The 27,385-nt window shown below is 37.0% G+C and overlaps 1 protein-coding gene and 1 pseudogene across 2 annotated transcripts; both read left to right on the plus strand.

The window, feature by feature from the left end:
* Nucleotides 1-10,174: 10,174 nt before the first annotated feature.
* Nucleotides 10,175-16,199, plus strand: LOC144629598 (uncharacterized). The gene is made up of 9 exons (XM_078487837.1): nt 10,175-10,373; nt 10,558-10,727; nt 11,101-11,212; nt 11,867-12,040; nt 13,740-13,795; nt 13,958-14,007; nt 14,837-14,943; nt 15,339-15,395; nt 15,973-16,199. Exons 1-9 carry the CDS (start codon nt 10,175-10,177, stop codon nt 16,050-16,052), a joined length of 1,005 nt encoding a protein of 334 aa, XP_078343963.1. The 3' UTR covers nt 16,053-16,199.
* A 5,362-nt stretch (nt 16,200-21,561) lies between these two features.
* LOC144630492 (uncharacterized) lies at nt 21,562-26,349 on the plus strand (annotated as a pseudogene). The gene is made up of 3 exons (XR_013566560.1): nt 21,562-21,897; nt 24,684-24,821; nt 25,532-26,349. The product of XR_013566560.1 is annotated as an uncharacterized LOC144630492 (transcript).
* Nucleotides 26,350-27,385: the final 1,036 nt, after the last annotated feature.

The following is a 27,385-nucleotide window of genomic DNA, read 5'->3' on the forward strand; positions in this document are numbered from 1 at the left end:
GACCTGCTGAAGAAGCTGTTTTCGGTGAACCATAAACAAAAAAGCACTCGCATGATCGGACAAAGGATGTTTGTTTGAAGAATTCTTGCGTCAAACAATGATTCAGGGAACAGACTTTGTTTGCGACGACATACATGTATATTATATCAATACTTTGTATGACAGAAATCAATTAAAGTATTGACACTGGAAACATTTGAAACGCTACCCATGAAGTGAAAAAGAATTTTAACTGCCGTTCATTATCAACGGACCACGTGTAAACTGGCCCATGTCGCTTTGATCAGTCGTACGCCAATAAAGGCGGGATGCCAGAAAATTTAAGTTTGTCTTTTAGTGCGTTCATTTGAATTCCTTCAGGAATTCTCAACTTAATACCGAAATGGCTTCGCTAAAAATTAGAGCTAGTCACACACTTTTGGTAACAAAAGGCAATTTAAAACCGCTTGAACTGGTTAACTTCGTGTGGGGAATTAGATTTCAATGTCCGGGCGTCCGATTGTGGCTGCAAGAAAAAACCAAGGATAACTTATACACATATTTGATTAAAAAAAATGACAATCACTAGTTAAGTTTAAGACTCGTGCATAGAGTGAAAAAATTCACGGCTTATGCCCAGTGGTGCAGCAAACTTGCACCACCATCGAAGACCTGCCGAAGGAGCTGTTTTTTGTGAACCATAAACAAAAAAGCACTTGCATGATCGGACAAATAAAAAATAAGAAAGAAAAAAGAAAAAATGTTGTTTGTTCGTTTGTTTGATTTGTTTTAACAGTAAAGGTATGACACTAATAACAGCTTATGATAAAGTGAAATACTCATTTAAATCTGATTAAGTTATAATTTCTTGATATGCTACGATTTGAAGATGTTCAACGCCGAAATTGAGTGCAAAAATTCCTTTGTTAGAATTTTATTTCTCCTAGATTTGGTTTATACCTTTTACCAAAAATAGGAAAAGCAGCTTAGTATATTTACTTCAAGAGAAAATATAATATCTTAGTTCATATAATAAATGAGGGGGAACAATTCACAAACACAAAGGATTTGTCGAAGAAGATGCTCTCCGTGAACACTAAGCCAAACAGAACTTGCATTATCGGAAAAATGACCGACGTTTATTTGCTTTTTGTTATAGTTAGCTAGAACTTTTCATACAGTAAAACTATAACACATAATTATTGCAAAGTTATTGCAAAATAATGAGCTTTCCGATTTTAACACGAAAATTTCGATTCATCCAATTCTTATATTGTGGAAGGTCTTGTAGACTGCCCAAATTTGACTTGCCGAAGAAGAGCGTCAGTTGATTTTCCTCGTGAGCATTTTGGTAAGTTGAGAACCCAGTTTACAAAAGATCATTTTAAACCTTTCACTGGCATGATGTAGATAAGAACACTGCTTCTAAATGATGCTAGCTGTTTCTCGAGCGTTCTTTCTGAGTTTAAAAGAAGCGAGACAGGAAAAAATCTAAGGAAAACTAAGAAACTACAACTGTATCCGCCTACAAATCAAATTTTGCAGTGGGATATTTTTGTTCCCAGCGTTTTATTTTTACTCCATTCAGTTGAGTGTGATAATAATAAAGAACAGTTTCTGTATGTTCTTGCGTTGATGTCTGAGAAAGGTTGATATCAGTAAAGGGTGAATAAAGTGATCTCCTACATTACTGGGCAGGTTTTCAATTTTACTTCAGGGCTATTCCCTTAAAATCAAAGTTCGCTTGGGTTACAGTTTTTTTTTATCATTGGGATAAATTGTTCAAAATATGAAACAAAAAGCGTTCGTATTAATGCACGCGTAAACCTGCTCACGCCCGGTGACGCTTTGATCAGTCCTAAGCCAAAATTGCCTTCTAGAAATGTTAAGTCCCCTAAAATTTCTTCCAGAATTTTCAAATGTGCTGGACGGATGCGCCAAAAAATTATAGCGCAGTGATACACTTAAGATAACAAAAGACATTTAAGCAGTGATTAAACTGGTTTACTTATGACAACGCAAATTTCAATGTTTGAGTGTTCGATTGTGGCTGCGAGAAAAGTCCAGATAAAAACCTTACGCACATAGGGCATTAAAAAAAAAACACAATCCGGGCGCACTATAATCGTGTATACAGTTGCGTGAACGATTTTATGGTTTAACGCCTATGTCCAGTGGTGCAACAAACCTGCACCACCATAGAAGACCTGCTGAAGAAGCTGTTTTTGGTGAACCTTAAACAAAACAACACTTCCATAATCGGACAAGTGATGTTTATTTGTTTGAAAAATTCTTCCCTTAACAGCTTATGGTAAAGTGAGATACTCTTTTCACTTTGACTATTTCTGGATTGCTGCAATCGAGCGAAATAAATTCGTAAAGTGAAAAAAATCTCCTTGTTAGTATTTTGTACGGGCAACTACATCCTTCAAGTGTTTATGAATTGAAGAAAAATAAAACGTGGTTAGCGTATTAGAAAACAGAGAATATATTATAACAGCACGCGGCGCAGCGCGCAAGCCCTATCTAATTCCTATTGAGAGGCGGAAGAATAAGAACACCTTTTGCTTGTAACGGCCACGCTTCGTTGTTAGTCAAGAAGATACGGACACGCTTCGTAGTTATTCGAGACGATACAAGTTTTAATTCAAAGGGATCTCAAAGATTTTATGGGAAACAAATTGTAAGTCAAGAAGTGCCTTTCTAATGCAAATAGTAATTTGTCGTGTATTATTTCAGTTGACTACGAATGTATCAACGGATACTCCTAAACATGTCGATGGAGGACGCTTCCAAGAACATCTAGTTAAAATAAATTCTCAAAAACAACATATCCCTTGCTGGCTAGTTAATCGGGCGTGGCCGATTTATATTTTACCTTTTGGGCGTCCTAGACGATAGTCTCCTGTCGGCGAAAAAAGACGGGGATAGGCTGGGGTTGCTACAAAACCGCTACGGGTGACGCATACCGCAATGGTTTTCATTTTAGTTTTGACAGGAAATCGTTGCAGGCACACTGGGTCGACTTTTGGGTTAATGTGTAATCAGGTTGTGCTTTTTTGCTTCGGCGGAAGGACAGAGAAAAAAGCTCAAGGGCAAAAGACTAATATTCACGATTGTGAAACTGCACTTAATTTGACAAGTTAAAGTTATTTTTGTAAATGAAAAAGGTAACGTCATTGATGTCACGCAGTGTTTTTTATTTTAGCAAACTAGACGGTTTGCTGGTTTCTGACCGTGAATGGGGGTGTGATCTTGCGGTATATTTTTTGAGCCGGACTCTGCCGTAAAACTTTTTTTTATTTAGCAAGAACTGTGTCGATTTTCATTTCTGAACAATTGGTCGTCAAGTCGTTTGTCACAAAGAGTAGAATGTTTGTACAGCATTTTTTGGAATTATTTTAGATTTGGTTAGTAAGACGCTTCTGAAGACCTGAGCAAAACATTGGGAATGTACAGTATTGGTAGGAACTTCAATGGAATTTTTCGCAAGTTGGATAAAGCTATCAACTGAAAAAAATGGACTTCAAAATGAAAACTTTGAATAATGAGATGTTAATTGGATTTTGTTGTTATTAAATTTTATCGCGGATTGGATGAATAATATCACCGCTTTGCAAGTCTTCAAATAATTAGAAAGGTTCCTTTCTTCCTTCTGATCTTATTGTTATTTTCATGTATTGATTATTTGAAAGTGGTTTTCGTTGATAAGAAAAAAACGGGTTTTCACTGAACTGCTTGAAGTATTTTTAGACGTGGTAATATTGGCTTAATCAAATTACATTGTGCACGAAATATTTTTTATTCTTTTGTCTTGAAACTTTGAGGAAATTGAAATTTTTGTTTGACAGTAGCGTATGAAAGGCAGTTTATAGAACTGAATAAAAAATCAGAAACATTGATAAAGGTTATTTCAAAAGTTTATTTTGCCTGATTTTGAAGGGTTTCAGGAGTTTTAAAGAGTGCTGGTAAACGGCTGTATCTTGTTTGTCTCCATTAATAAACAGATTATTTAAAGGATCTTATTTAGTTTCGAACGCTCTAATTTTTGAAAGATTAAAACAGGTTAAAACCGGGCGGTTTCATGAGTTTTTTGGGTAGAAAGGTACGGTGGTGCTCAATAAGAAATGTTTAGAAAGGAATGATTGTAGTAGCACGTAAGTCGGAGGTTTGCGTGAGTCACGGGGTATAGTATGCGTTAGCTGGATTTCCGGCGTCATAACGGCATGTTTTGTTTACTGAAGATACCTGAATTTTATTTTAATTAAATTTTATCACGGCCTACATGCATAATGTCACGGCTTTAAAAGTCTTCGATTTCAAAAGGTTGCTTGGTCCCATTTTCGATAAAAAATTCATCTGAAACATTTTGCCTGTCGTGTGACGCACGTTAATCTGGTTTTGAATAGTTCGAAATTGTGTTTTTAAGATTTTATTCTTGACTTTTATGTAACTCTTTCGAAGATTCAAGCGTTTTGAGTTTAGTTTTGGAATCGGGAAAATTTATTTCCCGTAGAGGGATGACTGTGGAACTTGAATAGGGCCGGTAGCCGGCTGAAACAACCGGCTACTTGCCAAACTTTGGCCGTCTACTTTCGTCTCACTTTACCCTAAACTTTGACAAAAAAATAAATAATAATGGAAAGATGCCGCAAAAATACTGCAAGACATCCGTGTCTAATGTCTGAGTTGAATTTTAAACGTATTTGGCTGTTTTTTATGCTAGAGACGATAATGTCGTCAGACGACTTTAACGTCTAAGACGTTAAAGGCGTCTGGTATAAAAACGGGACGCATTTAGTAGACAGCTTTTCAGAAAAAAATAAAAAAAGACTGGGTTCGACACTCGGAGGACACTGGACACGAAGACGTAAAGCCATCGGACGTTAAAGGCGTCTGTCTTAGTTACTGTTTTTATACTAGTTAACGACGTCCCGTTTTTATACTAGACGGCTTTAACGCCTGAGACGTTAAAGCTGTCCGATAAGAGCGTCGTTCAGACGCTCTTACGAAAAGACGTTAAAGCCATAAGACGTTAAAGGCGTCTGTCTTATTTACCGTTTTTATACTAGACGTTAATGTCGTCTCGAGACAGTTTTAACGTCTAAGACAGCTTTAACGTCTCTAGCATAAAAACGGCCATTGCAAGAGTTTTTAATATGTTTACCTTAAAATAAAGCAGTGAAACGCAATGCGGTGAAATCTACCTCTTTTGATGAGAAATTCCGGAAGGGACATCTTTGTTCTAAAAAAATTTTGCACAACTTAAGGTTCCGAAAAAAAGACAACATGTTTTGTAAAAATCACAGGCAAACATGATCGGGAAAACAAAACAGGCCAATGGGTTTTATTCACGAAAATACAACTTTTTAAAGAAAGAGTTTGTTTTCACCATTCATGAACATGGGAAACAAGACAGTGGAATCAAATTACATTTCACACGAAATTTGCATACATTTGAACTTGCAACAAAGAAGTGTCTCTGCCGAGACATAATAGTGAAACATTGCATTAATAACTATTGTATTCTGATCTGATTATTATTTTTTATGCATTAACTGTTTGAAAGTGGTTCTCATTGATAAAAACAGATTAGTACGCGTACAAACGAAAAACCAAGAAAAAAGGATACTGAGAAGGTCAGGAAATGTATGCAAACATTGAATTGAATGAAAAATGCCGAAAATAGCATTTTCAAGCATCTAAATTTCATTTTTTTTGGCGGGGGGGGGGGGGGAATGCCCTCAGACCCTCCTAGGCGACTCCCGCCTTTGGCGCTCGAAAAGTACCCTGCCGCCTACTTTCCAAAACCATGTTATTGAAAGCCCTGATTTGTGAAAGCTTTAACGCTTCTATATTTTTCTTTTTTTTTTTGTTTTGACGTGAAATGAATTTCCTTTTTATGCCATTCAACTGGTTTGAGCTTAACTTAAGGTGGGGTTCTACCTGAATTTGAATGAAATTTTAAGAGATTTAAAGAAGGGATTGAAGAAAAAATGGAAACCACCAAACAGTTGACCCCCTCGCAAGAGCACTCCAGGTTGTCAGGGGACTGTTTGGTGTCCGTCCACCAATTTTTAACTTCAAATTCTAACTTTAAAATCACATTAAATCTCCAATATTTCTTGTTTGTCTAAATTTTACTAATCCTTTGAGAAAATCTATCGCCTCCCAGACATCCCCCAAAATCGCCCAAAAGTTAACAAAATACTGCAAAAAAAAGATATATGGGATAAGTAAAGCTTTCTTTGGATTTCTTAAAACGCGGCTGAAATGGTTTTCAGTATTTTCCAGCTCTTATACTTTGGGACAGTACTACTATTCTTCATCAGTTGCTATTACAGTAATGGTATGAAACAAATACCTAATCATTGGTCAACAAGTTGTGATCATTTTCTTGACAATAGTAGTTACCTGATAAAGAGTTGTAGTACTAGCTGTTCCATCAAAGTGTAAGGGCTGGAAAATACCGAAATGCGTCATCCCCCTAAAGCGTTGGAAAAATGGTCTTCAGGTAAAACCCCGCCTTTATTAAGTATTGCGAAAAGGCTGCACTTTTGCTAAGTGTTAAAAATTTATATTTTGTAGTCGCCTAGTTCAATCGTTTATTTGTATTGTGCGAAATATATTTATAAATTGAGACCATTATGTCATTAAGTAATAATGCAATCTTGAAAACACACACTAATACAGACTAATACAGACTACACATTAATACAGCTCATGCAGACTGTGACTTGCGCAAACCTCCGACTGAGTGTTACTTAAGTGACTGTTTTTCCAGTGATTTTTACTGAACTGTACCCTGCCTTTCAAGTCAAAGCAGATAGTTAATTATTAACCGCCCGATTTTAAGCTTCTCAAGCTTCTTGTCTTTTAATCAAGTAACGCTTCAGACGCAGGCGCTAACACCCACCAGCAGAACTGTTTTACATGGGTGAAAATATAAACATAACTAATACATACCTTGACCGGGTAATCACTGAAGGCGTGGTCCTTTTTTAGCACAGAATCCCAGGGGTTTGTGGTTCGATCAGCATTGTTCAACTAAAAAATTAAGTCACGAATGTGGAAATTGTTGCTTTTACAGCACTGATCCTTAGAGCACTGGACGTGACACATGCCAAATTCTTCACATTTTCCGATGAAGTGCTGACGAGTCCCAAAGAGGACGAAACAGCTGTCCACTGCTAGGCTGGTGTGTTACCTCAGTCTGGAGATGAGCAAAGTGCACATACCTGAGCGTAGTGAGTCCAGTTCACTAATAAACATAATTATATTATGTGTCTCAGGGTTACACTATATTTGGTATATATGTGTATGTACAAGTGCTTACCTTATTGTCTCGCTCCTGGACGGCGTATTTTTGAGGTGTTTTTTGGTTAGTTAAACTAACCTATCCTCAACGGTAGTCTAAGACTTCTGGTGCGCTCGTCTCCAAAGATCCACCTTGTGTACCACAAGTGTTGGATCACTGAGGTGGGAGAAATAAGAACTTTTCTCCCATTACCACCATGCCTTACGCAGTGCTGACGAGTCCCAAAGAGGACGAAACAGCTGTCCACTGCTAGGCTGGTGTGTTACCTCAGTCTGGAGATGAGCAAAGTGCACATACCTGAGCGTAGTGAGTCCAGTTCACTAATAAACATAATTATATTATGTGTCTCAGGGTTTCACTATATACGTGTATATATGTGTATGTACAAGTGCTTACTTTAATGTTAAACAGATTTCTCATTTCTTTTATTGATAAAATTATAAGATTTTAATTTATAGAGAGTGGCACTAAATAGTGAACAACACTGGTAAATTTGTGGCCCTCTATGAAAAGCTAAAAACGAATTAAAAACTACAAAGTTGGAAACTTTTTACAACATTTTTTTCGATATATTAGATAATAAATAAAAAAAGTTATTTCTTCCTTGTCTTGTAAAATTTGGAATTTAGAAATTATTTTAAATAATTTAACATCAACTTGTTGTAGGAGTGAAGGTTTCCTTTAAAGAATCGTCTTGCTAAGTAGTATCGCAAGTAGTATCGCAACGTAAACTAAACATAAACGCAGTTCGGCCGAATTCATAAAACAAACTGTGTTGAAAATACTCCACGAACTTGATCTGAATTTCTGCTCAAACAATCTAAAAGCTTGGCACATTGTTTAATAATTATCCAGCAAGATCTTCGTTACCTTTTTTGTTTTAATTGGTGGAGCTAAAAATCTAAGCTAACCCGCCTACTGTAGTTTTTCCATTCATTTTTAATAGCGTTTTTTTTATTTTTAACAAAAGGTCACCATGTGCCAAAGTTAAAACACTTGAGAAAATTGCTTACTCATTAAGCCAGAATTTAATTTATTCAAAATTTATAAGAACTCTCAGAGTCAAGTTGGGAAACTGCATTCTAAACGAAAAGTGATTTAGCAAGTTCTGATCTCATTAGAGCAAAAAACTTAAATTGGAAAATGTAATAACTCATAATAGAAAGAAGGTTAACCTTGGGTCAAACTAGACTTGAAGAGGCAAATGAAGCCACTGTTAAATTTGCAAATAGTATAGAAGCTTATGTAATATTATTTTATAAACTTTAAAGTAGCAATTTGTCAAATAATGCAAACGCATGACTAAGAGATTTTAAACTATATATATAGAGAGGATTATTCCATTAAAAAAAGCGAAATCACCTTTACTTTATTTACTAACACGCTAAACTCATTTCTGCTCAAAACAAATTTAAACCTTGGCATATTGTTTATTATCCAGCAAGATCTTCTTTAGCTTATTTTTTTTGTTTTGATTGTTGGAGGTAAAAATCTTAGCTAATCCGCCCACTCTAGTTTTTCCATTCATTTTTAATAGCGTTTTTGGATTTTTAACAATAGGTCACCATGTGCCAAATCAGAACTATTGAAAAAATTGCTTACTCATCAAGCCAGAATCTCATTTGTTCAAAATTTGTAAGAACTCTCAGAGTCAAGTTTGGAAAACCATCATTGCCTTGTTTGTTAGGCTGATGTGTATCACTGGGTGGAGTTTTGTTCATGGCAACTGCATTTAAGTCAAGTAGGTTCATTTAACTTTTCTTAGCCGTTGTGAATCTCCTTTGTTTGTTTGTTTGTGTTCTCTTTACTTTTTTCAGCTGAAAAAAAAAAATTTTGGTGATAGTAGGAGGTAAAAGGAGGTGCTTAGTTTGGCCATAGGCACTCCGCTAAACTTAGTTGAGCTGCATTCTAAACGAAAAGTGATTTAATAAGCTCTGATCTTATTGACGCAAAAAACGTAAAGGAGCTATATATGTCACTGGGATTTCGAAAATTTTTTGATCTAAATTGTTCTACAATTAGTGATAGACAACTAAACCCATAAAAACATTATCTTTGAACATCTAAAGGAAGATATAACCTTAATTTGTGGATAGAAGTCAAGCTACGACTATAAATATCATTTATCAAGACGCGTTATCTGAAGCCAAAGATGCTCGTTAACAGTTTCAGCAATTTTTAATTAAAAAAACTATTATTTTTAGGTTTCCTGCGTCACAAAAATTTTGGCTGTTCAAAAATCTGGCAAAATCCGTGACACAATCCCTTTAAATTAGAAAATGCAATAACTTGAAATAAAAAGAAGTTAACCTTGGGTCAAACTAGACTTGAAGAGGCAAATGAAGCAACTGAAAAATTTGCGAATAGCATAGTGACACAAGCTTTTGTTTTAATATTTCATTACTTTTAAAGTAGCAATTCAGCAGCCAGCTGTCTAAAAACAGTTTTTACGGGGGGCTATACCGAACATTTTTAATCAGTTTTTCAGCATGTATTTCCTTTATTGGATTTATACATCAGTTATTGCTTTTAGTTTGAAGTTTGGTTTGGTGTATTTTCTTTAAGGAAATGAACATAACCATGGCAACAATAAAACTTGAATTTTGTACATTCCAGTTTTAATTTCAAAAGGTATTAACAATACCTTGGGATATGTGCATTGCCAAAAAATCTCTGATCAAATTGCTGTAAAATGACTTCAAAATGTGTCTTGAAATCGTATTTTTACAAAGTGAAAGTTTCGATTTCGTTGGTTTTCTTACTTGCAAGTGTGCTCCGATAATCCTTTGTTTTATCATGGGAATTTTGAGGCGCTGTTTAATTATTAAGCATGTATTAATAATTTTATTTTTGGAAATTTTGTTTTCTACAGTCAAAATGCATCGTTTACTATGGTTGCTAGCGTCATTCGTTATTACAAGTGCCAATCAGCGGTGCAAACCTGTGGCATATTCATTTAGGGGAAGTTACCTGAAGGGTCACGTGATATCAAGTGGAAATACTGCTATTATTGGCGAATGCTTGGTTAAATGTTCCAGAGAACCACGATGTAGAAGCATCAATTTCCGGTTTGAAGGTTTGATCTGTGAGCTAAACGACGCTGATAGATCTACACACCCATGGGATTTTGGATCTAGAAAAGGACATGCGTATAATGACTACCCCTACAGGACTCAGGTTAGATAAGATAAGATACTACTTAATACTGAATAGTCGGTTGTTATCTCCATAGCTTAGGTTTCCATAATACAAATCTAAAGCCGAATTGGCAGGCGGAGCAGCAGCAGTAACAACAATAACAGTAGCAGGAGCATCAGGGGTAACAGCAACGGTAGCCGCAGCAGGGGTCGCGGCAGCAGTAACAGCATCAGGGGTAGCAGCATCAGCAGCAGCAGCAGCAAGAGTAGCGGTAGCAGCAGCAAGAGTAGCGGTAGCAGCAGGGGTCGCTGCCACCCTGCTGTTACTCTGCTGTTGCTGCTACCCCTGATGCTGCTACTGCTGCCGCTACTGCTGCTGTTACTCTGCTGTTGTTGCTACCCTTTGTGCAGCAACAGCATCAGGGGTAGCAGCGGCTGCAGGAGTTGCGGCAGCAGTAACAGCATCAGGGGTAGCAACAACAGCAGAGTAGCAGCAGGGTTAGCGGCAGCTTGAACAGCAAAGAGAGACAACAAAAACAATAAAAAAAATCGTTAAATTCATTTTTGAAAAGAAAACAAAAAACGGCATAGGGGAACAGGGTGAAAAGGTCGGACTCAATTTGGTCAAACGCTGAAATGTCTTTTTCTTGTTGTTTTATTTAATAGTACCGCTCTTGCGCTGAAATAAAGGGCGCACATAAAGAGTCAAAAAGTGGCAATTACATGATCACAGTGAAGGACAAAATGTTACAGGTCTTTTGTGACATGGATAACCATGGTAGGATTTGTTTCATAGTTGACACCTAATCAATTAATCGAAAGCTGTAAGCTCCGATGTTTTCTTTATTTTTGGGAGGCATCCTGGCCTAATGTATAGTGAGTTTGCTTACGAAATCGGAGCGCTCCTCGTTTAAGCTCTGGCCGGGACTAATGCATGCATGTGCTATGTTCTCGGGCACGACACTAGTCTTAGTATATTGGCATGCCTGCAAAATGCTACAATGCAAGACACAATAAACTAGCATCCCATCCTGAGGAAGGCAGTAGAAATTTGAGCTTTATGGTACTGCGGAGAAGCGCTTAACTCTTGATAAGCCTTCAGATAAGATCCTTCGACTTTTAGAATTTTTTTTTGGATTTAAAAACAGGCCTTACCTTTAGGGTGCTTTTATTTATTAGTGCGTTACGTTATTTAAGGAAGCTAAGTGGGGGGGGGGGGGGGAGGGGGGAGGGTAACAGCAAATTATGGAAAAAAATAAAATAAATAAAAAACAGGTGAATTACTGGGGGGGGGGGGGGGGAATATGGTAATATTTGGAAGCCACTCCAAGTGATTTCGCCCCCACACCTTCTTTTATAGAAAATTATGTCAGCTACTTTGTATTTTTAAAGCAACTAATAATTCTAAACTAAAACGTTTTTTCTTAACCAGGAGGAGGCTGGACTCTGGTTGCAAGCATCAGCTCTTCCAATAGAAATCATCTCATAGAAGGGGAACACAACTGCTTTAATTCAGGCATATGTGTGCCATACGAAGATATGGACAGCCTACCGAGTCGAAAGATAAAAGACGAGGATATTCGCTGGATGGCATCAGCCTACCATGGTAAAATAAATATCGTTTTGCTAAATTGTTATCATTTAAAAAAATATATGAATATGCCTCCACAGCACACAGAACTCCGCCATACGATCACAACGTTAAGTTAAAGTATTTTGGTCTGGCCAAATAACCGATATTAGCTTTTATATTTTTTAACTTTAAATAGGTACGAATCAGAGGCACAAACGCAATCGTGCCAGCCACACGAAAATATCTGAGATGATAAATATAGTAACCTAGGTTTACTTAAGGTCATTGCCCTGAAATAAAACTGAACACAATTTTTTAACCAAACTTCGCCTATTGATTTATTACTTTAAGGGAACTTAAATTTTGAAATAAAAAAGGGGGGTCACCAGATTCGTTTAGGAGCAGGAAGACCTTGTATATTCCATATAATTCCTTTAAAATTCCTCTGCGAGTACTAGCAAAGTACACGTTTTTAGCGATAATTTATTTTTTAAACACAAGAATTGATCTGTTTTCATTTTACAGAAAGAACTTGATCGCTACACCCAAAATATGAGAAAAAATTGATAGGTCACCAGACTCGTTTACGAGAAAGCGACAATTTACTTCTCTCGCGGACTAAGCCACATAGAAAAAAGCCGCCATTTTGTTTCTGCGCGCGCTTATTACGCGTAAAATTCTGCGCAGTAAGGATGCGCAATGCAATACAGGGCAATGACCTTAATAACTTGGAGGCGCGGTCGCCGAATGATTAGTGCGCTGGACTCCGGATCAAATAGGGTTCGAGCTTTGTCCGGGACACTGGGTTGTGTTCTTGGGCAAGACATTGTACTTCCATAGTGACTCTCTCCGTCCTTGTGAATGAATGGGTACCGGCGAATTTAATGTTGGGGGTAACCCTGCGATGGCCATCTGGGGGGGACGGGGGGGGGGGGGGGGTAGATACTATGTTGCCGCTGTTTGTATTTAATTTCTGGTAAATGGGCCCAGCTTTTAACTCTCTTTTAAACATCCAGAAATGTTTTATTTTCCCCTTATCACTGTTTTCTAGAGCATATAACCATCACTTGCGACATTTGAACAATAAAAATGCTAATAAACAATCAATAAACAACGGCCGATTGCTTAAGAGGGGAATGGGCACTAGTTGTTTCAAAAGCGTTTTTCTCTAAATCTACACGTATGATCCCATCTCAAAATTTCAGAAATTACAAATTGGCTTTGATTAAACATTCTTGAAAAATAAAATAAAAATCTGTAAGACAGAATTTTCGCAAAATAGGAAAATGTGATATTTTGCCCCTTTAAAAAATAGCGGAAAATATCACATTTTCTTATTTTGCGAAATTTCTGTCTTACAGATTTCACTTTATTCCGCATAAATGTTTAATCAAAGCCAATTTGTAAATTCTGAAATTTTGAGGTGGGGTCATACGTGTAGATTTCGAGAAAAACGCTATTGAAACATCTAGTGCCCAGTCCCCTCTTAAGCACTCGGTCGATCATTTTGGCTGTTTGTTGGTTGTTTATTAGCATTTTTTTAATTCAAATGTCGCTTATGACAGTTATACGCTGTAATATACAGTTATAGGAGAAAGATAGAACATTTCTAAACGTTTCTGAAGAGAGTTAAAATTTGGGCTTATTTACCCCCTCAAAACTGTAGTAGACAATCTTAACCTTTACATTACTTAATTACTGTCTTGGTTCCGCAAATCTTGCTTTGTCACAGGAGCTTTTAGAGTTGATGTGTTGCGGCCCTCCTCGAATTATTCTGTCTTTTACGCGGTAAGATTAAACTTAATATTTAGAATTCCAGCTTTAAAGTTGTCATTATTATTTGTTTTAACTATTGTAATCTCAATGGTATTGACTTGCAAAAACATGCTGCCTAAATTTAGCCAGGTAGGTTATATTTTTTTTAGCATAATTTCTTTCACTCTCCTACAGATTCCAAGAGGAGGAGAGCATTTTAATTCTGCTTGCACTGGTGGCAAAGGGTGAGAAAGATCCAGCAACTTTTTTTTTCAAAAAATTGGTTTTATAAATGAAAGTTTTTTACCTCAATATGTTTAAAGCTTAATCTATCCAAAACTAGCGGAAATAACAAACCTGTTTTAACTCGAGTTATCAAGCATCTATCTTCCCTTAAAAGACGTCCTAGATTCGACATGAGAACTCCAATACTAATAACCAATTGCCTTGGCTGGAATTGACCTTATGTTATGTTATGTCTGTCTGCCCGTCCGTCTGTCCGTGTCTGTTTTCCTGCTTGCCTGCCAGGCCGTGCACTAGTCTGCCTGTCTGTCCGCCTGTCGTTCGGTCACATAGAACTAGGAGTTCCCTTCTTAGTAAATGACACTTATGACTGTCTCTCAAACTTGTCTGTACTTCCGTCCGTGACTGTCTGCTAGCCAGCCTGCCTGCCTGCCTGCCTGCCTACTTGCCAGTACGCCTATGTACCAGTCTACCTGTCTGTTCGTCTGTCCGTTTGTCCTGCTGTCCGTCTGTCTGCCTGTCTGTCTGTCTGTCTGTCTGTCTGTCTGTCTGTCTGTCTGTCTGTCTATCTGTCTGTTGGCTGGTATAGCTGCCTGCCTGCTTGCCTATCTGTCAATCGGTAAGTCAGCCGTATGGCCTGTTTGTCAGTATGTCTTTCTGTCTGTCAATACGAGTATAAATAAAGATTCAGTTCAGTTCAGCTCAGCTTAGTCCAGTTCTGTCTGTCTGTCTGTCTGTCTGTCTCTAGCTAAGTTAGGTCGGTAGCTAGGTGGGTTTGAAATGTGTAATTAGATTGTCGCTGACATATTGTTATAAATATTCTAATCTTAGGGGCTCGTGTCCTCGCATTATTATTTCTCACTCGTACCCATACCAGTGGGAATCGAACTGCAAAGGGATTGACAAAGGATACCTTACTGGCGACAGCTGCCACAGAGGTAAGCCAAACATTACTGTGTTTATACAATGAAATTCCTGATAATCAAAAAGTAATATAAATTATTATTTTGCCGTAACGGAACGCAAAGTTACGGTGCAGGAGGGCTCGCAGTTCACACGCTTACAAAAAAAACGGACGACCGTAAGAACCGTCTACTGTAATCCCTATACATCATACCGATTCAACTCTGTTCTTAGCTCCTTTTTTATGAGAAATCCGAGGTAGCATAATAGCACCTGTCGGGGGTACACTATCCTCATTTTGACCTTTTTCGTTGGTTTTAGCTTGTTTTACTTCTCTTTTTGTGATGCTTTAAGAATTCGTAAAGTTTAAGCTTTGTACATATTTTTTAATATATTTGAAAATCCATGAGATTTTTTTATTTTGTTTCAGTGTTTGATGGACACGACAACCGTGAATGTGGAAGCATGTGGTTTTCTTCTAAGTATGGTAAGTCAATTACTGACTGAGTCACTAAATTTCCAGTCTGAGTTTGGTACACGTGCACACCACCCATCCCCCCCCTTCCCCCCCCCCCCGCATCAGTTTATTAAAAGGATACGCCAGAGGCCGACTTGACCAATCGATGAAAATCAAGGTCTGAAATCAATCGAGATTACTGAATCGATAATTATTAGTTAATTGATATTGATTGGTATCAGCTAAACGGAGACCAATCGCGATAGTCACATGTTACACCCATTGTTATTGATAACTATCGATTGTCATCAGTTACTATTGACAATATGGCAATCGAAAATTCGATGACATTTGTAAACAATCGATCGTGTTAATACTGACAAAATTGTGACTTCTTCATTGATTGATCTGTCATCGATTTCTAATATAAGCAGATTTATTGGCATCGACTGATATAGATTATCGACTGGCCATCGATTGGCGAGGTGGTGAATATTTTTGCAACGCGCTTATAACGTTAGCGCCTTGGGAGAGCCTTCTCTCGCATCAGCGAATTATACTTAATGTCGATAAATGCATAAGCTGGTTCTTTTGTTTCTATTGTTAGATACAAATCGCATCCTCTACGGATACTGCCAAAGTAATGGAATATATAGAAATCTTCAAGGCCGCCTTTTTGTCAAGTGAGCCTAACATTTGTGCTGCATCGACAGACGGATTACTTTTTACAAATGATCTCTTTGTCGCACAGAAATGCAGTTTAACTCTCGGACGTACAAAGGTGGAGGGGGAGGGGATGGATGTCAAAATCGAAATTTGGAAAAGAGGATTTACTCTATAATACTGAAACTTTCAGTAGCTGTTCATTCATCCCTTGCAGAAATTTTGATATGTCAACCATGTGTCGACGATATCGTCATGATGTCCATATGTCGTCATTTTTAACACTTTTCTTTATTTTTTCAGTTTATTGAAAGACATTTGTACGATTTTTTTCATTTTGCATTTCATAAGCATTCCATAAGCATTCCATTTTAAGCATTTTTTGGCTTGATTCTGCATCAATTTCCGTTATTTTCTGACTTTCTAAGAAAATGGAGAAATCAAAGATTGCGGATCCAAGGTGGCGGCTTTAATGACGTTATGTGACGTCAAATGACGTCACGGCGAACAAACAACATGTCATCTTGTAGAGTAAGCTAGAGGCTTTCTACTCAGTGCAAAATAATTTCGCTGTGTCTTAATAGAAACAAAACACTTGGTGGGATACTATCCAACCACCCCCCCCCCCCCCCCACCCACCCACTTGTACCACGGTGGGGATATGATACGTCCGAGGGTTTACGTCTGTAAAAGTACTGTCTTTTCCTGTTCCCTCATTTCTAGTATTAAACACTGTGTCTTTATTGGAAAAATCTGGAACAGGTCAAATTTAGTATAATCAATAGTATGAGAACATTCTGAATCGAACCCCAATCAGTCCTATTACCATCATTAACCTGTAGAAATCTATTCACTATAGTCAAGCAGTTTAAAATTTTAAGTGTCTAACGTTTTGGGCTGGTCAGTTAAAAAGGTTATTTCCTTTATGTTGTGATTCACAACAAGACGATTTAAATTTTATCAAGATCTTCGTTATTTTGCAATGTTTGAAAAAAATATTAGAAAAACTTAGCATGAATACAATAAAAAATATATAAAAAGATCTTATAAGGGCTAAAGAAAACGGGCTCACATGCAGTGGCTTAAAGGAGCAGTGTCACGATATCTTCAGTCATTTTTCTGATTACGTTTTAATCGAAAGAAACCTTTAAATAATAGTTTTCTAATGTAGAAAACCCGGAATTAACCAAGGACGGTTTCGACTGACGAAGATTAACATGGATTACAAATAGGAAACTTGAAAAAAACTTGCCATTTTTTTCAAGATGCGTTATCCGTGACTTAGCTCCTTTAAGATCACCGTGTGAGGAACTCACTCACTAGCTGTGCACTGCACTGAAGATTGATTACAACTGTTACAGTAACTTGCATCTGTGTATAAACAATTGAGTTATACTAGTTATAGTAACAGTAGTTATAATAATCAAAATACTGCATAATTATACGCTGGATATACTGATCCAAGTTACACACTCGCTGCACTAGATATTGATCACACCTGTTACGGGTCATTGTATTTCTGTATATTGACAACTGAGTAAAAACAGTACATACAGTAAAAGCAATTATAATAATAATAATAATAATAATAATAATAATAATAATAATAATAATAATAATAATAATAATATTCTTTATGCATATATGGCAGCCGATACTCACCTACAACGTAAGTAGGTAATGTTTTTTTAGGTGAGCTATTTGCATTACTATAATATGTAAACCTGCAGTGTATTTCCTTATTACTATGTTTATTCCTCAATAATAATAATTTCCTCATTCAAAATCAGAAAACCACGCTGTGATCTACATCTGCCTTGCTGCCATAACTACCGATGTCCATGTTACTGATTTACATCCTTGAACCGATTTTAAGCTGTACAAAATACTTTGGTCTACAAATTGTACATTTTATCTGTATCGTAACACGTTTTATACATAACACAGTGGCGGATCCAGGGAAGGAGCCCCACGAGCCTGCCTTCCGGCCGTTCTCTCCCCGTTATGTCTGAAAAATATATGACCGAAAGGGCCGAAAAATTCCTCTATCTCCCTTACTGGAGCCCTTTTGCTACTCTGGATACGCCACCAATTTGAAATATTACATATTAAGTGTATCTTGTTGTTGTTGTAAGAAATTGTAATAAAACTGCATTGACACTTTAAATATGTCTGTCTTGGCTAACAATTTTTTTTTGTATTTATTCGAAGAGAGTTTATTATCGATAACCAATACCAATTATATAGAAAGTATATAATTATTATGAACCTGGAAAGTATCTCAGTAAATTTCACAGAAATAATCTATCTCATTCTGTTAACGATACAACCAATAAGAAATAAGAATAGAATCCATTACTTGTCAAATGGCAGGGGAGGGGGTACTGGAATACCAGTCGTGATTTAAATTTTCGGCGATTTTTCAGCTGTCAGTTTTAATTTCAGCCCATTTTTCAGCTATCAAGAAATTAAGCAGAACTCCATTTTCATCCTTCAGCTTAAAAAATATGTCATTTCTCAAAAAGGCTGTTAAAAATTTGACCGATTCTCGATCATTGGTTTAACGCCATCCAAACTTCTCTACTTTAAGTTATCTAAGTTATTCCCTTACTATTCCATTACCAAAGATCATCTACTTAATAGATAACTTCAATTTTATGACGGCGTTTGATCCAGGCTTTTAAGTTACTTAATTTTTTCTTTATGTACTCTTTATTTTTTTTACTACACCAAAATATATCCTTTGGTTTTGATATGTGTTCCCGTAATTCTTAGAAGCAACATTTCCAAAAGTGCTGTTGCCATCCTCTGCCCCCTCCCCCCTCCCTTGAACCAAACCCTATTCTGGAGTCACAAGGGACATAGTAATGCTTGTTGTTACCGAGAATGCCAATTCGTGCCTTAGACCAGTCATGTGCTCTTACCGTAATGATTCGATTTAGCGCCCGGGACGCTTATTTACTTTTGACACCTCAAGGGAGGGCGCTTATTCGAGACAGGGTGCTTATTCGGGACAGGGCGCTTATTTAATTTTTTGAGAAACAACCAAATGTTCAAAACAGAACTTCAATAAATATTAAAATAACTAATTATAACAGAAACTACAATAGTAACAATTTGTTGAAAGTTCAGTTTCTTTTAAAAGAATTATTCATTTTAGCAGTAAATATATGCATGTACGGTGCGGTGAATGTCCTTGAGTTTATCTATTGGACGTCGATGACTTCCATCAGTAGGGGCAGTTATCGACAATAGGGACGCTTATTAGAATAGGGACGCTTATAAGAATGGGGGCGCTTATAAGAATGAGGGCGCTTATTGGAATAGGGGCGCTTATTGACAAAAACACATTCGAAGGTGGGCGCTTATTCGGAAGGGGGCGCTTATTTGAAGGAGGGCGCTAAATCGAATCATTATGGTAAAAATTTTGTAACAGCAATGAACCCTTCCTGTGTGCATTGGTTTTCTAAGGTAGGCTCGATTTCTGCCGCCTTCTCGGGTCCGCGGCCAGAAATTCCATATCTCCAAGCAACTATGTATTATTTTGTTTATTTTATGGCCTGCTTCCGAAGATTTCCAACCATTTTTAAAAATTTTCGAAGATTTTCAAAACATTGTCTGAAGGTCGTACGAATATTTCCAAACATTTTCCGAACTTTACCGAAAATTTCCGAAGATTGCCGAAGATTGCAGAGGAAGTTCCAAATATGTTTCGACTGAATATCGATAAACTCGAAAGGGTGTGCAAAATCAAGCCAGCACACATAAAAAAATATCTTAATTTTACACACGTTGAGATACTGTTTTTCTCGGTAGTCAAAATCCCAACAAACAACCACAGTTTATGTAACAAAAATCTCTAAACATTTTTTGAGCAAAAATTCAGTAAAATACAGTAAAAAACACCATTTTACGTGTACGTGATGTGCATGTCATTTTCAGCTGTCCAGTTTCAAAACATTAAAATTGAACATCAAGTAGATCTGCCGCAATTGCTTTTTAATTAGGAAAGCGAAACAAAAAATGTTCAAAAACTACTAATATACCTTGAACTTATACTATGCAAAATTTTAAAATAATAACAGTTCAAAAGCGCTTTGGCAATGCGGTCTTTGTGCTTGTGTATAATTTCGCGCAAGATTATGCAGCCAGGTTTTATTATTATTTCTTATTTTTATTTGTTTTTTTACATTGCCTCATTAATTCCTCCCGACTAATTTGCCTTTAGTAATTAATGGACCTTAAAAATGAGTTATCCACTCAAACGTGAGTGGTGAAAGAAAAAGACATGTTTTTAATATAACTTCATTATCATTTTAGAGCTGGCTTGCACACCTATTCTACAACGATCACTGCGTCTAAGACCTGACGTGTTCGTGTAAAAATATTAAAACTTAATTAATGCAGTTGGGGCACAAACAGAAGACAGGTGTTATGTTTACCAATTTCTTCTCCATTCAAAGATTGTTTACCAAAGCAAAAGCCACACAAACTTCACTTAAATTTTCAAAGTAAATAATTAAATTGATTAGTCGAAAGAAAATAAAATGACAAAAAAGCCATGAATTAGAATTTAGGTAGTGGTATATGCATAGTAATTTTAAGATCGCTTTGTGAAGCATTTTTTCAGATTTTAAAACATAAAAGACCTCTGATCTTTCTGGCTTGTGAATAAGGTAAAATGAATAAAGCCTTTTTGGAAAATTCTTCATCAGTAAAAACCCGCGAGTAACAGCCTACATTTTCCCAAGTTGGCCTAAATATTTGTTTGCATAAATTTAGGTAATTTAGGTTCTTAATTTCTGAAGAAACATTTACATTGTTGTTTATAGAGTTTTCAGTAGTATTCAGCCTTTTCCTACATACCATATTATTTATATTTTTGTGATTGTATCAATAATAGTATTTTAACGCTGGCGTTTACATTGAAATTGGAGTGATAAGGCTCCTAGGTGTCTCCAAAAAGGATCTAGAATGCCAACTTATCTTATTTACATTTTTAATCGATTTTATAAAATAAGAACCTTTTTTCAAATTTTAGGCTGAAGAAGTTCTTTTTAAGAGGATGTAACTGGCAAATCTTAGCCTAACAGGTTCTGATAAATTAGGTTCTTAGTCGTGGGTTTTTACTGTAGTCGCCTTTCCACAGCCGAGCATTTTTATTTACGGCAAAAAATAGTCTTGAGAATGGCGTCAGAATGGCGATGATGTTTGCGAAATATTAATAACTTATGAGCTAACATGCAGCAAGAAGGGAAAGAGAGATTAATTTCAAGGTTCGTTTGTTTTCACCTAAAACAGAGGAAACCTCAAGCTTTTTAAGATTTCTTATCATAGATAAGGAACGGAATGATTTTTGGAATATTAGAAAAAACGTCGAGGAAAGCAATGGTTGGGAGGCCTCGAATATTCAATTCTCCAACTCAACAAAGCTTTACAACAATAATTAATTTCGATAGCTGATACAACAAATATCATCAAAATGCCATTTCAAAGCCTTGTTGTATAGAACTTTTATTTTGCTTCTAGCAAATACACTGACGCACTCGATCCAATATGAATCCAAAATTCTGGCTCTCAGTTGCGTTTTTCATGTCCCGGATTGGTATATTTAAAGCTGCTGGACAATGTCACCAAAAGGAACGCTCCGTCGCGCAAATGGTCCTCAGGGGCCACATGTTTAAAACGTTCAAGGTTGGATGGCCAGCAGAGTGCTTTTTGAGGTGTGACAAAGAAGTCAAGTGCCAAAGCTATAACTTTTATCTTGGCCAGAAAGTCTGCGAACTCAACGACAGAACTAAGGAAGCAAGACCGGAAGATTTTGTGCTAGATGGGGCAGGGTTCTACATGACACGGGCACATAACAGCGGTGAATTTATAAGATTCTTCTTGTTCATTTTAGACTGCAAAACAGTCCTATCTTTTGCAAACGCGCTCGGTCTTCGAGCGAAAGCGAGAGGTCTGGAGCCGATGTCAAAACTGTGAGCGAAACTGGGGAGAGACGCTAAAAGATTTTCTCACCTCGCACGCCTTGCGGGCGTGCGAGGCTCGCAATTAAACGATCGGCGCTTCGCGCCTCAACGTTCGACGCTTCGCTTCTTCGATAAGGGCTTTTTCCAACGACTTAAGAGAAAAAACGACTGTTTTGCAGTCTAGTTTTTTTTTTTTATGTTCAACACGGCAACACCGACAACCATTTTGAAGGTCAAAGATTAGCTTGTTATGGCAGTTTATGTGTTTTATGCAAGTCTCGAGCCTTTTTTTTTTACAAATTTTTTTAAATGTTTCGACAATATTAAGCATGCTGTATTCTTGACTGCAAAACAGTCGTATTTTTTGAGAACGCGCTCGGTCTTTGAACGAGAAGTCTGGAGCCAAGGTCAAAACTGAGAGTGAGACTAGGGAGAAAAGAATGAATAAATGAATGAATGAATGAATGAATGAATGAATGAATGAATGAATGAATAGATGAATGAATGAATGGATGAATGAATGAATGAAAGGATGAAAGAATGAATGAAGCATCAATTACTTACATAAATTGCATTTTTTACTATTCAGTTCTTTTTGTTTTCGCTTGATAAACAAAGCCTCTATTTCTAAACAAATGATGTAACATAGAGCTACCGCTTCCGAGATGCAATGTGGATAAAGAGTAACTTAAGCCGTAGAAAAGCGTTCTCACATTAAAGGGCGCAGTACGAAGGCTATGAACTTTATTAGAGCTTAAAAATAAGGAAATTAAAATGTAATTATTTCTAGAAAAAATGTTGACTTACAGGAATGCGATGGAGCGAGATTAAAAAGGCACAATCTCAAGCATCCCACTAATGGTCACATCTTATTTAGACAAGATTTCCAACCTCGAACCTGCATGCTCGTGTCTGTAGTAATAAAGAAACCCACAAGATCGAGCGCCCCCCCCCGGGGGGGGGGTGTATAATTTTGAGTGGGGGGTGTGCCGCTAGGACTCTGAAACCCTTACCCCATACCAGACCATATTCAAATGATTTTGCAAGCCTAACTAGACTAGATACTGAAAATCCCTACCCTATCACAGACTTTTTTGAGAATTGTATCACTATTAGCGTTTTTAATGGGAAACCATCTGTCAACAACGTTGACTTGATATCTCTTTCTCTTCCGAGTTTCTATTCCTATTCTGGAATTAACTATTCTTACCACCTATCAGTTTCCCGACAAATGATACCCTATTCTAGACCAAGACTTTCTGATTTCTATACACTATCTCATACTTAACTGCTTGCAAACATACCCATCACAGCGGCACATACCTATATAGCTCATATATGGGAGTTTCCCCCCCCCCCCCCCACTTCGGGGATAGAGCCCCAGATGGATGACTTTATTTATCCACGGTAGTTCCGCTAAGCAAAAAAACTATTAACAAATATAAGAATTCAAAGTATTATGCTATAAAAGTGAATTACAAGAAAATTGACCGAAACTAAACAAACTACCTACCTATTCAAAAAAAAAAAAGAGGAAACAAGAAGGTACTTGCTTTTCAGGGATGCCCTGTTTCACTAAAATCTGAAATTACTTAACCTAGCGTTAAATTCATTTAACGTTTTCGATGCTCTCATATCAGCTGGAAGGCTATTCAGCAACGTTGCACCGCTTAAAGAGAAACTTTTTCGAAAATAATCGGTGCGAGGTTGAGGAAGAGCGAGCCTCATTTCACTATTTCTTAATCTACAGCTAGTTGTATCATTACGAAAGATAAATTTATTTGATAAACAATCTGGTGTCTTTCCATTTAATGATTTGAACATCACAATTGCTTTGGTCTATAGCCTCTGATTCCTGAGATTTTTCCAATTAAGTCTGCAGAACAGGTCTGCAGTATAAGAATCATAAGGAGCAGATAACAATATGCAAGCCGCACGGTCCGTTAATAAACAACATTGTAAAAAAATATTAACTGTTCACTGTGCTACAAAGCACATTTGTTATGAGATATATTCATCCTGCAAGCATTTCAATTGCAGTTATTCCAGCAAAATCAAAAGAAAATCCGATTTTACGAGAGTTTCTTTCCCTATCCCTATTCCCTATTCCCTATTTCTTTCCCTATACTTAATAGACGACTTCAAGACCTCTCTATTCTAATGTATAAAGTTAAACATAAGTTATGCCCCTATTATCTCTGTAATTTTTTCAGCAATTACTCCAGTACGTATAACTTAAGGCAATCTGACTTTACAATGCCTAGGTTTAACTCGGTGAAATACGGTAAGCACTCGATCAGATATCTAGGACCCAAATTGTGGTCAAAATTACCAAAGAGCATAAGAGAGGCCACATCTCTCAGCATTTTTAAGACGAACATCAGAAATCTTAACAATCTTGATGCATTATTAGATGATGGGTGCAGAGGCTGTCCGCTCTGCTCCTCCTGAAGAATTTTTAATTATGTATTATTGTATTATATAATCCACTGTACATAGTCTCATAACATATTTTAACTTAGATTTTAATTTTATTATTGTAAATAGCCATAGTTTTTTAGCATTTTCTTTTATTTTAACCCTTTTTTGTTATGTCCCCGTATTAGTGGGGGAGTTTTCCCCAGCTAGGTGGTTTATGACATTTTTAATAAAGTTTCTATCTATCTATCTACCTATCACACAGTCCCTCTTGGTTCTATTTCGGAGCTTCCTGCCGAATCTTGCAGTGAGATCAAGGCCAGTGAAGGAAATGAGATGGTTAACGGGGATTACTGGATATACTCTGATGGGAATGGTCAAACAATCCTGGCTCGCTGTGAAGGTATGCCATTTGTGTTAATTAATAGAGTGCTTTAAAACTCTTTTAATTACCGCCTCTAAGATTAATCAGCAATTGAATTGCATCATTACCGTAAATTTATGGTCCCCTCCGGGATCTTTCTAAAAGAGACTGACAGCGACTGCTTGTGTAGTCTTTGAAGCACTTTATTACATATTGTCGCTATCATGCATGTGTTCTCAAAGCTTCAAATATAAAACCGGATTGGTACAAAGAGGTTGGTTTACCTCTGGTAATGAGAAAAATGAAACATGAAAAATCTAAGGCGAAGATGACAATTACACAAGGGAACGTATATTTAAGATTAAATTTATAAATACAGTTTAAGTTAACTTAAAACACCGTATAAAAATAAGCGAAAAGACGGAACGGAATGTTTCGCTGTCATCTTCGCACCATGATCAAGTAAAGAATGTACCTTTATTCTGATTCGCACAAGTAATGAGAAGGACTGGAACCAATTTTCAAATAAACGACTCAGAACAAAACATTTTAACGACAGTGAAAAAACGTTGCTTTACTTTCTACGACCACTTATTTGTTTAACTTAGCGGCGCTTATCCTTTACATTAATGTATGTAAGAGACATCTAATAATTATTAAGTAGCGTCTACCCCAATCTGAATTTAGATTTATAGTTTCTATAGTACTGGAGTGACGTAATGTTTTGGTACATTTTGATTCAATTTTAGAGAACTGGCAGAAGATAAACACAGACCCTGTTTGCTTTGGAGCGCGAGGTCACCAGTACGGTGCCTTCGACATCACAAAGAGTGGAACTCTTAAATCGGTGAAGCTCATCCACAAATCGGGGGCAGTAGTATGCAACCAAGGTTATAGTGCATCCTACTGGGGTTGCAAAAACAGAGACTTTTATGGCAGTAACGCCTTAATGACTATCATCACAAATGCCAATAAAGAATGCGTCCTGCCACCTCCTGGAAATCTGAAAAAAAAGCAGTGGGTGTAGCAAGAAAAGCTACTATTATAATCTTGATGAAACTAGCCACACATCTCCAGAGCTGGTTTTCACCGACGTTCCTCAACTGCAGTCCGTTTCACGCAACCAGGAATTGCAGATATGGTACGGACAGGATTGGATTGACTGCAGTGAAGATAACAACAGTGGCGTAACATGTGTTGATGTGTATGCGTGGTGTGCTTAAAGTTACAAGAGTCTCTGACTTATCTGAAACATTAACGAGTAAATTTAAAAGTTAACGTTTAATTTAAATAAAGACACTGAAAGTAACGTAAATGTGACACTGTATTTAACCAAATCGGTATCATAGCTATAACGTAACAAAGGATATAAAGAGTTATCTTAATAAAATGTAAAAAAAAATAGCTCAAACACGTTGCACCGAACATTTATCAAGGTGAAGAATCAAATTCATTTTCTGACATTTTTCAGACAATTTTCGCCGGTTTCAGGACTGAACATTAATGAGATGCACGCTATTTAAGATAGTCATCACAATGTGTTCATACAAGTTCACCAAAACGCACATAATGCTAGCAAATATGAAATATGTATCGTAATTAAGGTTGTTGTTCATCGCGATAAAGTACTGCAACAAAAACAATTAATAATAATAATGATGATGATGATGATGATAACGATAACGATAATGACAATGATAATAATAAAGTATTATCGTCTGTCTCAGAATGTAGTCACTTCTGATGACGTTTCTACTGCATACTGCTAGTCTTCATCAGGTGATAAGGTCGATTGGTTACGCGTAACTTTATAAACCACAACGCTCCGTTATGATTGGTTGGTTTTCAACAGCTGTGACTGGTGTTTTTCGATTCTCGCTGTTCCGGTGGACGTGCCCTCCACGGTCCGCTGTTGTACAGTTCTGCTTTGGTAGTGTTTCATGATCGTGGGCATCCATGCTCCTGGAATTTTAAATCCACACTCTCTGTTAATGCTATTGAAGTGACGATGTTATCTGAGTTCCCTTTTTGACCCTGCATGTGAACCAAAGAGGATCACAATTTTTAAAAGTACCTAATATCAAAGCGGGTAGTGTCCAGTTTGGGAGTGCTCTGAAACGGCGGGGTCTGGGTACTGGCGTGTCTGATGTTTCGGTCGTGCTCTATAATTCTGTCTTGCACAGGAATGGCTTGTAAATCGCAATGCACTCTTTGCGCATTGATGTGAATGTCCGTTACCAGGCAGATTTGTAACATTGTTGTGTGTGCTTCAGGACAGCACTATTTATGTACCCTGCTTCTCCTAAATTAAATACCAAGCATAAATATAAGATTATATCTGTTTCTTTGGCAAAGCTCTGTTTGTTGGGATAATAAAAAACAAGACTACCATTTGGCATATTTCGTTTATTTTCATATCAAGGATAGAAAGCTCAAATATGAAAACCTCAAAGTATTATCCCAGCAAAGGCGAGGGAGACCCCGCCAACCCAATTTAACAAGAACAGAACAGAGGGAGCGGAGGGAGGGGAAAATTTCCTTCACTCGTTGAGAGCCATGAGGGAAAGAACGATGTGACCGCGCCTTCTTCACCTAAGAGCCCA

This window comes from Oculina patagonica, chromosome 11, assembly GCF_052425735.1.
Source record: "Oculina patagonica isolate OP01 chromosome 11, crgOcupat, whole genome shotgun sequence".
NCBI classification, from domain to species: Eukaryota; Metazoa; Cnidaria; class Anthozoa; order Scleractinia; family Oculinidae; genus Oculina; species Oculina patagonica.

Excerpts from the sequence above, each read along its gene's own strand:
- LOC144629598 (XM_078487837.1), top strand. The coding sequence starts at position 10,175 with ATGCATCGTTTACTATGGTTGCTAGCGTCATTCGTTATTACAAGTGCC. Across the intron at positions 10,728-11,100 it reads TAGCAGCAGCAAGAGTAGCG|TACCGCTCTTGCGCTGAAAT; the intron begins GTAGCAGCAGGG and ends TTTATTTAATAG. Across the intron at positions 15,396-15,972 it reads GTGGTTTTCTTCTAAGTATG|ATACAAATCGCATCCTCTAC; the intron begins GTAAGTCAATTA and ends TTCTATTGTTAG.